This window comes from Canis aureus, chromosome 8 (assembly GCF_053574225.1).
Source record: "Canis aureus isolate CA01 chromosome 8, VMU_Caureus_v.1.0, whole genome shotgun sequence".
In the NCBI taxonomy this organism is placed as follows: Eukaryota; Metazoa; Chordata; class Mammalia; order Carnivora; family Canidae; genus Canis; species Canis aureus.
Window position 1 is genome coordinate 35,445,910 of NC_135618.1, and position 13,697 is coordinate 35,459,606.

General features: G+C 44.3%; 1 protein-coding gene across 2 annotated transcripts; it reads right to left on the reverse strand.

The window, feature by feature from the left end:
- Positions 1-179: 179 nt before the first annotated feature.
- Positions 180-3,314, reverse strand: GSTM3 (glutathione S-transferase mu 3). 2 transcript variants are annotated; one of them, XM_077905777.1, is made up of 8 exons: positions 2,977-3,137; positions 2,661-2,736; positions 2,315-2,379; positions 1,515-1,596; positions 1,321-1,421; positions 882-977; positions 684-794; positions 180-377 (listed from the first exon to the last, which is right to left on the reverse strand). In XM_077905777.1, the coding sequence occupies exons 1-8, from the start codon at positions 3,025-3,027 to the stop codon at positions 279-281; spliced, it is 681 nt and encodes a 226-aa protein (XP_077761903.1). In that variant the 5' UTR covers positions 3,028-3,137; the 3' UTR covers positions 180-278. The 2 variants fall into 2 exon arrangements, with proteins under 2 accessions (XP_077761903.1, XP_077761902.1); XM_077905776.1 differs by lacking the exon at positions 2,315-2,379 and having other exon boundaries at positions 2,977-3,314.
- Between the last annotated feature and the right edge of the window lie 10,383 nt (positions 3,315-13,697).

Genomic DNA, 13,697 nt, shown 5'->3' on the forward strand with positions numbered 1-13,697 from the left:
CAACTGTACAATATCACCTTTGTTTTTAGTGCTTGGACAAGAACCTCTAGCTTTGAACACAGTTGAGATGTAGGGGGATTGTCAGTGTTACAGTGACTGTATTCACATCTTGGACATTTTCCATATATCCTTACTCTCCCCTGGCCTTTAGTCCCAAGAGAAATCCAGCTAGACACCAGTAGCCTAAACGCTATTTATTGAAAAGAGCAGAGAAGAGAGAGTACAGGCTCCCTAGGCACAGGATGGAATAAAACAAGCAGATCAAGTCCACCTCCTGCTCAACATATTCTCTTATTGCCCCACAGGGCCATCTTGTTGTTGATGGGCATCTTCAGGAAGCGGTCAGACTGCATGTAGTTAGCTATCTTCTCCAAAGCCTGAAGGGAAAGCACACCAAACCTGATACTCTAACCCAGTCCAAAAGACCCATGCCGAACCAGTGACACTCACATACTGCCTGCCTCTATACCATCCCCCCTTCCTCCCTCCACTACCATTTCATGTAGACAGTGCTTTAGGGTGTAGAAGCCGAGGCCTTTTCTCAAGACTCGTAGGTTTAGAAGTGTACCACCACTGATCCCTTTACACAAACGCTGGTGTTGAGAATCTACCACAGTGGGGTCCCTTGGGAACCAGGAGAGCCTGCGAGTGTTTCTGTACAGGAAAAGTGTAGGGAGCATCACCTCAAAACGGCACATGAAAGCCTTCAGATTTGGAAATTCATCCAGGCACTTGGGCTCAAACATACGGTTCTGATCCAAGACATCATAAGTGAGGAAATCCACAAAGGTGAGCTAGAAGAACAGTAAGATGGTCAGGTCTGCAGAGATCCTTAATCCTGGGAGATAGAAAGGCATCTTTCCTCTTTCCTTTCTTCCTACCTTTTCTCCTGCAAACCAGGAGAATTTCCCCAGGAACAAGGAGAACTGTTTCAGTTGTCCAGGTAGCTGTTCCAAGTACCGAGGCTTCAGTTTTTCCTGGGAGAGAAGGATAAAGAGAGTAAGAGCACAGCTGTCAGCGTCTTCAGAGCTAGTCAGGGCATGGGCCAGTGGGGGACACTCAGTGGTCCCTTCTCCGTGTGCCTCCCTCTTACTGCCTGCAGTAGGGGTGGCAGGACAGAAAGGGGGAGGGGCCAACACCAGAGTCCTATAACAAATGGACCCCCCCAGCCCCCCCCTCCCTGCCATAAAACAGTTCTTTCCTATTCTGCAGATCTGCAGACTGGGTTGGTGGGAAAGCAGAAGTGGCAGGAAGCAGCGGATGAACCCCTGGGTTCTCAACACTCCTTCTCCTCGATGCCTGCTTGCTAAGGAAACTCACAAGGTCAGGACTGTAGCACAGTTGTACCAGCTGTATGCGGAAATCCATTATTTGGTTCTCCATGATGTCCACTCGAATTCTTTCTTCTTCAGTCTCACCACCTGTACGCCAAAAGATGAGAAATCACATTTGGAATGATCCACTTCCAGGAAAACTGCCAGCCTGGCCTCCCTCCCTGGCCCTACGCCACTCACACATATTGTGCTTGCGAGCGATGTAGCGCAGGATAGCATTACTCTGGGTGATCTTGTTCTTACCATCCATGAGGTAGGGCAGCTGGAAGGAAAAGGACATGTCAGATGAACAACCAACTCTCTCTTGCCTCCCTGCCTCCCTCTCTCTCTCTCTCTCTCTCTCTCGGGGAACATGAGACTTGCAGGAAGTGAAAAGTAGAGAGAAGATGCTGTGCTAGGAGGAAGAAGAAAATATGTGGAATGTAGCAATTGGGTCCCCACCTGATTCTAGACCAGAGTTCTTAATCTCTCTGTGCATGTGTACGGGCATACCACAGACCCTTTGTCAGAATAAGATTTTTAAATGCATAAAGCAAATTACATGCTTTCGAAATTTATAAAACATCAAAGCAACAAAATCATAATCAAGTAATATGTGCCTATTGCATTAAATAACAAGGCAAGGCATACAACTATCATAATTTCAAAGTATGATGCGTGTAAATAATATTTTTGCACAGTATCTGCCACATATGTGATATGAAAATACTCAATTTCTACTAGTGACAAAGTCACAGCCATGGCTAATCAGCATCGTCACTTATTACCTAGATTCACAATAGAAGGGATTGTTAACTTTTTTAGTGGTTACTGTTAATGAAAACTTTTTCTCTCCATTCGAGTTCGGGCACCCTTGCTTTCTACTTCTCTTAGCCAGCTTCCGAGCCCCCATTCTCGGTGTCCCTAGCCCAGAGAGGAAAGCGGCACGGCTATACTGGACGGCCTTGCCGTCTGACCCCTCTTCTCCTGAGGCCACCTACGTTAGGAAAGTCCAGGTCGAGCTTGAATTTCACATCCAGCCATTGGCTTTTATCATAGTCCGGAGCTGAAAGAGAATGCGGGGCCCAACCTCCTTAGCAGCCCGCCTGAGGGGAGTGGAGAGATCTAGCACCTCGCACCCTGGGCCCCCAAGGGTGGCCTCTGCTCTCCGGGCCCACTCGGTGGGCCGCTCACACGGTGGGACCGCGGCTTGGAAGAGGCTGCATCTGTGCGTCCGGCGGGGGGCTCGGCGCTCCCGGGTGACTGGGGCCGCCTCGCACCCGCCTCAGGCGTGGGGCCCCTCTGGGCACAGCGACGGGGGGCGGGGGCTCGCGCGGGCCGCATTACCTTCCCCGCACGTGTACCGTCTCTCCTCATAGCAGGTATCCGTGAACTCCAGGAGCAGGCGGATGGCGTGCGCCAGCTGGGGCAGAAGACCCCGTCAGCGCCTGCGCGGCGCCCCCGCCCCGCCCCCAACGTCCCCTGCCCGCCTGGCATCCCGCCTCGCACGCAGCCGCGGCGCTCGTTAGGCCGCCCGCCGCCGCCCCGACATCGCCTCGGCGGCCGGCTGCCTCAGCTCCGCTCGGGGGCCGCCACCCTGTGGTCCGGTCGCGGGGCCCCTGCCTCCGCGACCCAGCGGCTCGGCCGTCGAGCCGGCACTCACCCCGCGAATATCCCAGTACCCCAGAACCATGTTCGACTTGGACAACGACATGGCGACGGCGCCTCCACTCCTTCGACGACTGGGAGTCGCCGGCGAACGGGCGGAGCTTTATACCCGACGCCAGTGGGCGGGGCCAACGCCGCGGCTCTGACCCCGCCCCCGCCGGCTCTGACCCCGCCTCCGCCGCCGGCCTCCGCTCGGTCCGCGAGCCCGCGGGCGGCCCCGGGGCTGCGGGCTCTGCGCTCCGCGGACTGGGACTGCGCGGGCGGCCGGCGGCCCGGCTGAGGGCCCTGGTGAACCCCGGACGGTGACGGCCTGGTCATAAGCACTTCTCCAGCCGGAGGGCTCGGCGCTGTAGACAAGCACCGAGAGGTGATAAAGGAACGGTTCAGCTTGCAGCGTCGGTGGCCCCGCTCCGCGCTCCCAGGGAAGCTCTGCTCTTACCGGGGTCACGATGGCTTCAGCAGTCTTGGAAGCACGGGTTCCCTCTCCGCCCGAGCACACGTTGTCCGTCTGTTAGCAAGTGACCTAAAAGAAACATTTCAAACTACAGATAAGAGTAAGGATCTCCCTACGTTCTGTTCTCACACCTCTGAAGCCTGCAACCTTGCACACAGTAAAAGCCTGAGATAAAGTTTGTGATTTTCTGAAATGTCCGTCATCGTGGTGATTTTGTGACTCTTGATGTAACAAGAAACCACATCTAACCCTGTAGTAAGCATTCCTTCTCAGGGGTACTCTCTTCTCTCTGCAGATAGTGTATCCCGGGCCGCTGTCCCGACTTGGGCTCCAATAAAACTCTCTCCCCCCGCCCCCTTTTCTCTTTCCTTTCCTTTTTCCTTTCCTTTTTCCTTTCCTTTCCTTTCTCTTTTTTTAAGCAGTTCTAAAAGGTTTGTTGTTAGGCGTTGGCAGTTCCTGGCGTAGCAGGCACAGTATCAGAGAAACTTATCTGAGAACAGTGGGGGCCTCCTGGAACTCGATGCTCGGACCCCTGTGCCCCTCTTGCCCCTCTGACTTCTCAGTGCTCACAGGTGTATCTGCCGAGGTCTCCTGGTATCCGGACTCGTCAATCAGTTGAAGCTCCTGACTTTTATTCTAGTGGCTAAAGACTACCTGGAGGGCAGCCCCGGTGGCGCAGCGGTTTAGCGCCGCCTGCAGCCCGGGGGGGTGATCCTGGAGACCCGGGATCGGGTCCCACGTCGGGCTCCCTGCGTGGAGCCTGCTTCTCCCTCTGCCTGTGTCTGCCTCTCTCTCTCTCTGAATAAATAAAATCATAAAAAAAAAAAGTCTACCTGGTAATGTTCTGTAGCTGGGAATAGCCCGGGGTGGGGGGGGAGTTCATGCGTTGGTTGTTTCACTTTGGCTTTATACTAATATCATTAAAGTTTGAATAAATTTTCTGGCTAGAAGTAGGAGAGACTAAACCGTTCAGTTCTGAAGAGAAGGGACACTTGTCCCTTCCAGCCAAAGCCAGTCCTGCTTTCAGGTGACTGAATAACTAGAAGAAGCGTCTGAGGATATTCCTCAAGCCCTGTTAGGGTCCCATCCATCTGGTAAGGTAATGGCTCCTCTGGGGTAGCAGACAGAAGGATTGCTCATCCACTGCTCCAGATCCCTCTTGGTGGTCTTAGAGCTTGCTGGGAAAAACTGAGACACCTAAGAGTGTATCACAGCTGTTGGGAAAGTGCCCCCCATGAATAGTACCCTCTTGATCCACCACACTTAATATCCTTAGATTTTATTCAAGCCTTATTCTAACAATAAAGCTGAAACTAAAAGAAATAGGAGAACCGTGCTTCAAAGGATAGAACAACTCCCAGAGAACCAGCAGCCACCCACAGAAACTCTGGCAGGCTATATGTATAGTACACATGAGCCTATACTTGCAAGTATGTACTTAAAAGGGAAAATTTAAGGATAATCTGAGTCTCACATGGCCCAAATAGGGTTCTTTCGACATGTCTGAATTAGTTTCTTGTGTGCACAGAGAAAGCCAGCTATAAGACTAATAACCAGAAATTAGGAAGTCATTTGGTTCAGTCAATGAAGTCCCTGGCTTTTGGGGAGGAACCAACAATTACAGAGGTGCTCTGGCTTCATTTGGTTTGTCTGTTGTTACAACTTTTGGTATCTTTGTACACAACCGACCTTGTTCTAATTGGAAGTGGAAAATAACTAATTAATAGATCTGTAAGTTTTAATGCCACCTTATAATTAGGTTGGTTTTAATAAAAGGGGAATATTTGGAAATTGGGTCTCTAATGTCCTCTCCACAAATAATAATGAAACATAGACTAAAAGCATTTGAATCATTGTTTGTGTACAGGTTTCCATGTGCATTGTAAACATAAGATATTTGCTCTACCTTCCAATGGTTTGCTAAAATTAATTTGTGGAAGAGCTCGATTTAATTGGTTTAAAGGCTAGCACTTGTAAAGATTGGGCATGCTAAAACTCAAAGGATAAAAACTCACCCAAATGCTTTTCAAGTTCACATGATCTGGGATAAAATTCTCCAAATTCAAATTTTTATGTTATTCCACAATAAAGACACATCACAGGAAGGGACCTAACTGATGATCCAAAGACATACGGATGAACAAAAATGTGAGACGACCCCTCTCTGAATGAGGATGAGGAGGACGAAGACAGGCCACCACTAGACATTCTAAATCCACCCCTGCTCTCCAAGCACAAGCGTCAGTGCCCAATCCACTGCCTGCTCCTCCATCTCTTCTAGAGGGCTGAAATGCAACGAGGCAGGAGATGGAGATTTTTTTTTTTAATGTTATTCCAAAACTTTAAATTTGCCTCCAGCCTTGCCAGCAGCACCCCTGCTTCCTTTGTCTCTGCCTCCTCCTGTTCCCTGGACCCCACCTGGCCAGCTCCTATGCCATCCCTGGTGCCTCTACCACCTTCTCCTCCTACCCTCACTATCAAGGAGGAAAAGGCACCCCAAGCTATTGGGCTACCTCCTTAAGGGCTTTATTCTAAGATTCCTATTCTAAAATAAACTGAAGCACCTCCCAAATCAACATGAAGGAGCCCAAGGACTCCCTTGAACTAAACCACTCACTTCAGATTTCCCCACAGAAGTCCAAAGGAAATTGACCATTGGGAAACAAACTGACTTTTCAGGGGATACAGATGTAATATATTCAGTATTAAAGCTAAACCAAGGCTGTTGGTTTAACTAAAATAAACATGCCTTTAGAGTTACCAATGTCAAATATTACACATATAACTCACTTTTGTTCTACTTGAATTTTATTTATTTATTTATTTATTTATTTATTTATTTATTTATTTTAAAGGATTTTATTTATTTATTCATGAGAGACACAGAGACAAGGCAGAGACATAGGGAGAGGGAGAAGCAGGCTACTCCCAGGGAGCCTAATGTGGGACTTGATCCCAGAACTCTGGGATCACACCCTGAGCCAAAGACAGATGCTCAACTGCTCAGTCACCCAGGAGCCCTCTACCTGACTTTTTAAAGTTTGTGTTATCTCTGTTTCAATCTCTTAGCTGGAGAGGACTTAAAATGTTGTTAATTTTGTATTTGTCACGAAGTTTTTATGGTTAATTGTTAAGAATAAGTAGGTCAAATAAATAAAAAGGTTTACAGATAAACTTTTAAATAGCTTCCAAACAAAACATTAAAAAAAAATAGCTTCCAAAAAATCATTGGTTACCCAAAACTTTGAAGTTTTGCTAAGTTAAATGATAAGTTTAAATTCGTTGAATATCTAATCTTATCCAAATAAGATGAAATACTAATACCACTGAATGTGTTTGTCTGCTTTTGGCTTCTTATTTAGAGAAATTAAAGATATTCGAGTTAGTTGGTAAACATGCTTTGTGCCTTATTGAAAGATTGTACTATGAAAAGAAAAAATGTTTAGAGAAATTATAAAATATATTCATAAATTTGCCAATCTAAAGAATTCTGAGATCATGACTCACAATTTGTTACTAATTAGTTTTCACAGGAGAATAAGTTTTCCAGAATTAGGATTCTGATAAATATGCCTGAGACTACTAGAAAATGATTTTAAAAAGCAACTCTGTATGTAGGAAAATATGAGGTATATTAGAATATATAAGGAATGAAAAAACATTTTTGTTGATGGAAAAGAAAATAATTTTATCCTGAAATGAGACTGGTTATTTAGAGAGGTAAAATGTAGGATGAAATCTAAATAAAAAAGAAAGTTGTAGAAGATTTGTGAAGGTGAATCCTTGAAAAAAAATTTTATGTGTGGTCAGGACTAAGATTGGAATAAAGTAATTTTAAAAGTATACTGATAAGGGGAGCCTGGGTGGTTCAGTCGGTTAAGTGTCTGCCTTCAGGTCAGGTCATGATCCTGGGGTCCTGGGATCAAGCCCTGAGTAAGGCTCTCTGCTCAGTGTAGACCCTGCTTGTATATGCGCTCTCTCTCTCTCTCTCTCTCTCTCTCTCCTTGTCAGAAAATAAAGTCTTAAAAAAAACCCTGATATAAAATTAAAATTTGGCTTTTCTCTCTGTTAATAAAAAGACAAAAGTTTCTTGGATTATTGGTCTGCTCTTGATAAGAAATTATAAACAAGGTGGTGGTTTTTCTTCCCTATTTGCCCAGAAAAACAAGGTTTCCATAGTTGTTTTTATCAGGTCTTTGCTTATTTAAAAAAAAAAAACTAAATCTTCTAAAAAAAAAAAAAAAAAAACTAACCAAACAAAAAAAAATCCCAAAACTAAATCTTCTCAATATTAAAGGAGCTAAGTTTTGCTAAGAACTATATATCCTAAAAAAAAAAGAACTATATATCCTTCCATAAAATCTCTTATGGCCACCTTAGTTAAGCCTGGAGGGCAGGCTTAAATATTAGTAATATTAGTAATATTAGTAATATTTAATTAAATATTAAATTTTGTAATAACCTATGATCCTATGTAGACACATGCTTTAAAACATTCTGAGGTTAGTTTTTTTTTTTAAATACACTTCCCAGAAATTCAAATCCTAAATGAAGTCTTTTTGGTATGTTAAGTTACTTAGAAAGCACTGTCAAACAAATAATGATAAATCTTAGGTTATAGTTTATGGATAAATGCTATAACTGTTCTAGAAGATATATGAAATTCCTAAAGTTTTACTATGTCCTGGGTTAGATCATCACTTGATATTATGATTTTTGAAATGTTATATATCAGAAATAACTGGATTTCCTTGCCAGCTATATTATAATGAACTCATATCAGATTTTTAATCATGTTCATTTTTTTTAAAATTTTCGTTTATTTATGATAGGCACACAGTGAGAGAGAGAGAGAGAGAGGCAGAGACACAGGCAGAGAGAGAAGCAGGCTCCATGCACTGGGAGCCCGACGTGGGAATCGATCCCGGGTCTCCAGGATCGCGCCCTGGGCCAAAGGCAGGGGCCAAACCGCTGCGCCACCCAGGGATCCCTCATGTTCATTTTTGAGTCTTTTGTCATTTCTAGTTATTGTTCTCATGCTCTTACAAAATGTGTTTTGTCTTCAAGGAGATTCACAAAAGGAATTTTTGGCAAATACAGTTGTTTAATATTTTTAAGATCATAAATGTAAGCTGAATAAAAATTTCCAGAACTAATAGAAAAAATTGCATTCAAACAAAATAAGAATTAATAACATGAGGCTAAATGGATCAAAAAAGATGATTATAGTTTTTTATGACTCTTATTTAAAACATTGTTGATTCTCTAATGTTTGCTCTTTCAGATTAAGGAAGCCTTCTCTTAATTATATCCGTGATCTACAGAAATATAATAAAATATTCCTTTGAGAACAAATTGAGACATTTAACTTTTCTCCCTACCTGAAACCTCTGAAATTCAGAAACTCTCAGTGAGTGTTCTTTCTTTCATGGCATCTATAATTATTTACATAAGTTCAATAAAAATCTGTTCTCCGTATAAGAGGACACCTTGGAAACACTGGTTGTATTTTCAACGCTTTGACAGAAATATCATATTTGAGAGAGACATGCATAGACTCATACGACCAGATAATTTTAAGGAATTAAGGTTGACTTTTTGAAGCCAGCCAATACAGCCCCTTGGAAATGTTGGTCTGATTCCCTTGTTTATAGGGTTCTCAGCAGTCTTACCAGGTAAGTAAAGAATATTGCTTCCCAGCAGGTGCAAGAACCTCAGGATATTTTGGGGACCTTGAGAAGAGGAATCCACTCAAATCTACAGGTATCACAAGGCAAGTCTGATGGCAATATTTGGCTTGGCTTTTGGCCTCAAGAGGCTACTTAAAGTTCAATCTAGAGATGCCTTATGAAAAGTTCTAGGAGTATCTGGTTGGCTTAGTCAGTAAAGCACGTAACCCTCCTTTTCTTTTTAAAAATTTTAAAAGATTGTATTTATTTATTTGAGAGAGAGAGAGAGAGAGAAAGAACACAAGCAGGGGGAGCAGCAGAGGGAAGGAGAAGCCACCCAAGCGTCCCAAGCATGCAACTTTTGATCCTTCGAAGGAAATCATGAGTACAAGCCCTACGTTAGGCATGGAGCCTGGTTAAAAAAAAAAAAAAAAAAAAGTTCTAGTAACACAAGTTTAAAAGAATCTGCATGGTCAGTCACTGCTCTTGTTGAGTAAATAATTAGGCCAAGTTTATTAAAAAATTTATTACAAACAAATTAGTTTTGATTTGGCTATGTTTAAAACTGAGGGTGACTATATAGAGAAAATGCGTTTCAGTAACACATCTTTGTAGATATTAGATATTAATACTATTTATTATAAACTAGACTAGTCCTGAATTCTGGTTTCCTCAAATATCTGGCTATGGCTCTCCAAGCTAAGGTTTCTAGTCTGCTTCCATTCTCCTAACTAAAACTGCCTTTTTTTCCTAAAGCCCTAAAAATTGATGCTGGACAACTTGAAGTCAGCTTCAGAGTAACTGCCACAAAACTCATTCATAGACAATCTTTGTGCCTGTTGCTCTATGGGTCATTCAAAAAGATCATGAGGGGGCGCCTGCGTGACTCAGTCTGTTAAGTGTTTGCCTTTGGCTTGGTCCTGGGGTCCTGGGATGGAGACTCCTGCTCAGCGGGGAGCCTGCTTCTCCCTCTGCCACTCCCCGTTTGTGCTCTTGCTCTGTCAATTAAATAAATAAAATCTTTTTTTTTTTTTAACTTAGTTAAAGAGAGAGAGAGTTAACTAAGTTAAAAAGAGAGAGAGGCAGAGACACAGGCAGAGGGAGAAGCAGGCTCCATGCAGGGAGCCCAACGTGGGACTTGATCCCTGGTCTCTGGGACCAGGTCCTGGGCGGAAGGCGGCACTAAACGGCTGAGCCACCCGGACTGCCCAATAAATAAAATCTTAGAAAAAAAAAAAAAACAAAAAGATCATGGGAGACATTTGAATTATAAACTGGAAAAACCCATTTGATTTCCACTGCCTATTCCCACTCCATCTGAGGATGCTTCAAGCTTGACATCTGAAAATCTCACTGGCAGCATTTGAGACTCAGAGGCTGGGTTTATCATTTGCTCCAACCATTAACCTGTGTTTTACTTTTGTTTTCATAAAAATGCCTCTTCCTGATTACTTGATTGCTTGCTAACTAAGGCAGAGTCTATATGATGGCTAATACCACTTGCTGCCCCTATATGAACTCCTCCTGGGAAATAAGAATCCATATAGATAGAAGCAGGCCCAAGCCACTTGGCTATAAGAAGCCCTCTCTAAGGTGGCTGGGACTGGTTTACTGATCTATTCTCTTGGATACCCATTGTTATCAATTTTAGAGGGACGGGTAGGTTTAACTGTACTATTACTTTCCCTTAAAATATACTGGGGATAAAATTAATGATGTCATATAGTACCAAATTATGTGGGAAAATATCCAAGTTCTTAGATAAGGAACCATTTCTGGTAGTTGGTTTCTGTTACCACAAGGGACTGAGAGCGGCATCCTATACCATGGCAACTCCTTCCATTGCAAAGCCTCTACTGCACCCTGATTCAGCTTGAAGCAGTTACAGGAGACGGATCTTTGCCCATATCCCACAGAAATGTAGCAAAAGACTGACAATGGGAAATTACAACTGGAAAAAAATTTAGTATGCCCGACCCCGTGTTGCTTCTATTTCCCTTGCTGCGATGGCTTTTAAGTTAAAAACTTCTGCTTAGCCCGGCACATAGGCGTGTTACAGATAAGATCTGCCAAGACTGCTCTTTACCCTGAACCTACTTCACCTGAAGAAAAAGAAGTGGCCAGAGTGCTCATCATTTCAGTTCTTCAAGATGGAGAAATGATCATAACCCAGGAGAATTGCAACTGTGCCCCATGGGGTTAATGAAGTTAAAACTAACAAAAAGTTTGAAACTTGTTTTTTAAACAACCATTTCTCCCAACCCCCTATTGTGTCTTTTCAGACCCCACTAATTCACTAGCTGTTCCTGTAGAAGCCTGGACTCAAGGTTAGTTGATATGGTTCTAGCCTCTGAATGAACAAGGCTCTGCATTCCTTTCCAGAGACCTCATCCATATCATCAGCTCTTGGAGCATGCCCATAGCCCCCTCTCTTTATCCTAAGAAAAAACCTCCTGATATCAGGGACTTAATTTTGCCTTTTTTAAAAAAGATTTTATTCATTTATTTCATGAGAGAAAAAAAATATATTTTCGTACCTAACAACGAGGGACTTGATGCACCCAGGGCAGACGAGCCAGTCACCCTTGCACCAAGAGACATAAAATAAGGTTGATTTTCAATGTTTTCTGAGAAAAAACTAGTGATCAAAAGGGGGAAATGATAAAGGAAATTTTCAACTTTCAGTGTCAGTGGCCCTACTCCTGGGCTCCCAGGGAAACTCTACTCTTACCAAGGTCAGAATGACTTCACCAAACTTCAAAGCATGGGTTCTCTCTCTGCCCTGAGTACACGTTGTCCGTTAGCAAATAACCTAAAAAAATATTTCAAACTACAGATAAGAGTAAAAGTCTCCCTAAGTTCTGTCTCGTACCTCTGAATCCTGCAGCCTTGCACATAGTAAAAAGCCTAAGATATTGGGGCAGCTGAGTGGCTGAGCAGTTGAGCATCTGCCTTCAGCTCAGGGCGTGATCCTGGGGTCCAGGATCGGGCTCCCTGCAGGGGGAGCCTGCTTCTCCCTCTGCCTGTGTCTCTGCCTCTCTCTCTCTGTCTCTTGAGAATAAATAAAATCAAATCTTTAAAAATAAGTAAATAAGCCTAAGATGAGAATGAGCAGAGGGAGGGACAGAGGGAGAGGGAGAAGCAGATTTCCCTCTGAGCAGGGAGCCTGATGCAGGGCTCCATCCCAGGACCCTGAGGTCATGATCTCAACCAACTGAGGCCACCCAGGCCCCCCTCCCCTTTTTTTTTTTTTTGCAATTCTAAAAAGTTTGTTCATGTTGTCATGGGCAGAGGGACTGAGACTCTGACCACCAAGGAATTGCTATTGAGGATGGTAGAAAGGCAGCTTACGCAGAAGGTTCTGGCCCGGCCTCCACAGCGTGGCTCGTCAGGACACTGAGCTCCCAACCCTCTAGCCCTGGTGTGGGAAATCACATTTCCCCCTTAGTTTGCTGAAGCAAGGTTGGGATTTCTCTTCTTTCTTTTAAGATATTATTTATTCATAAGAGACACAGAGAAAAAGAGGCAGAGACATAGGCAAAGGAAGAAGCAGGCTCCCAGCAGGAAGCTTGATGTGGGACTTGATCCTAGGACCCTGGGATCACCACCTGAGTCAAAGGCAGACACTCACGCACTGAGCCACCCAGGTGCCCCAAGGTTGAGACTTCTTAAAAGGCCACCTTACTAAAAGGAAGAAGGAAAAAAGTACAAATGCATAGGGACAGATGACTTAAAATGCCTGCATTTCTCTTCCAAGGTAACAAAAGGCCAGTCACAAATTAACCGGAGGAAAAAGGCAAACATGTTTTGAACACCTATGATATGTCAGACAAGAATCTAGGTATTTTGCAGCGCTTGGGTGGCTCAGTCAGTTGAGTGTCTGCCTTTGGCTCAGGTCATGATCCCAGGGTCCCAGGAAGAGCCCCATGCTCGGCTCCTGCTGAGCGGGGAGCCTGCTTCTCCCTCTCCCTCTACGCCTCCCCCTGCTCATTCTCTCTCTATCTCAAACAAATAAATAAAATCTTAAAGAAAAAAAACTGTTTCCCATAGGTTGGCTGATTAATTCCATTTTAAGCTTCACAACAATTTTGTGAAATAGGTTTTATGCCCACTTTTTAGAAGATCAGCAATGCCTGGCGAGGTTAAGTTGCCTTTCTAAGCTTCAGTTCCCACGGGTGGCCGGGGGTCCAAACCGAGGTCTGTCGGGCAGCACAGCTTGTGCCAGTTCACTAAGCTTGGGTGTCCCAGCAGCTCCTCACCTTATCTCAGTCTTTGCTGGGAAATCTGATGAGCCCTGGGCTAAAACACCTTTTTTCCTTCTGGCCCTGAAGTCTTTTCCTGTGTCTAGGACCCTTCAGCTCTCTGAATCCCCAAAGGGCAGTGGGTTACTATCGTCTCTCCGCATCTAAGAAATTAACTTTGCTGGGTTGGCTCTGACCCTTGACAGTCAGATTCTAAGAGTCTCACCATTTATCTCTTTTGTGAAGAAAAGCTTTTACTTCCCTATTCAGCGTTACCAGCTAAGAGAGGTGATTTTTGGAGGCCAGGCACTCAAGGGAATGGCACAGGCAGTCCAAAAATAGGGTAATCTGG

Excerpts from the sequence above, each read along its gene's own strand:
- GSTM3 (XM_077905776.1), bottom strand. The coding sequence starts at position 3,299 with ATGACCAGGCCGTCACCGTCCGGGGTTCACCAGGGCCCTCAGCCGGGC. Across the intron at positions 2,737-2,976 it reads GGTACTGGGATATTCGCGGG|CTGGCGCACGCCATCCGCCT; the intron begins GTGAGTGCCGGC and ends CTTCTGCCCCAG. Across the intron at positions 795-881 it reads CCTGGTTTGCAGGAGAAAAG|CTCACCTTTGTGGATTTCCT; the intron begins GTAGGAAGAAAG and ends CTGTTCTTCTAG.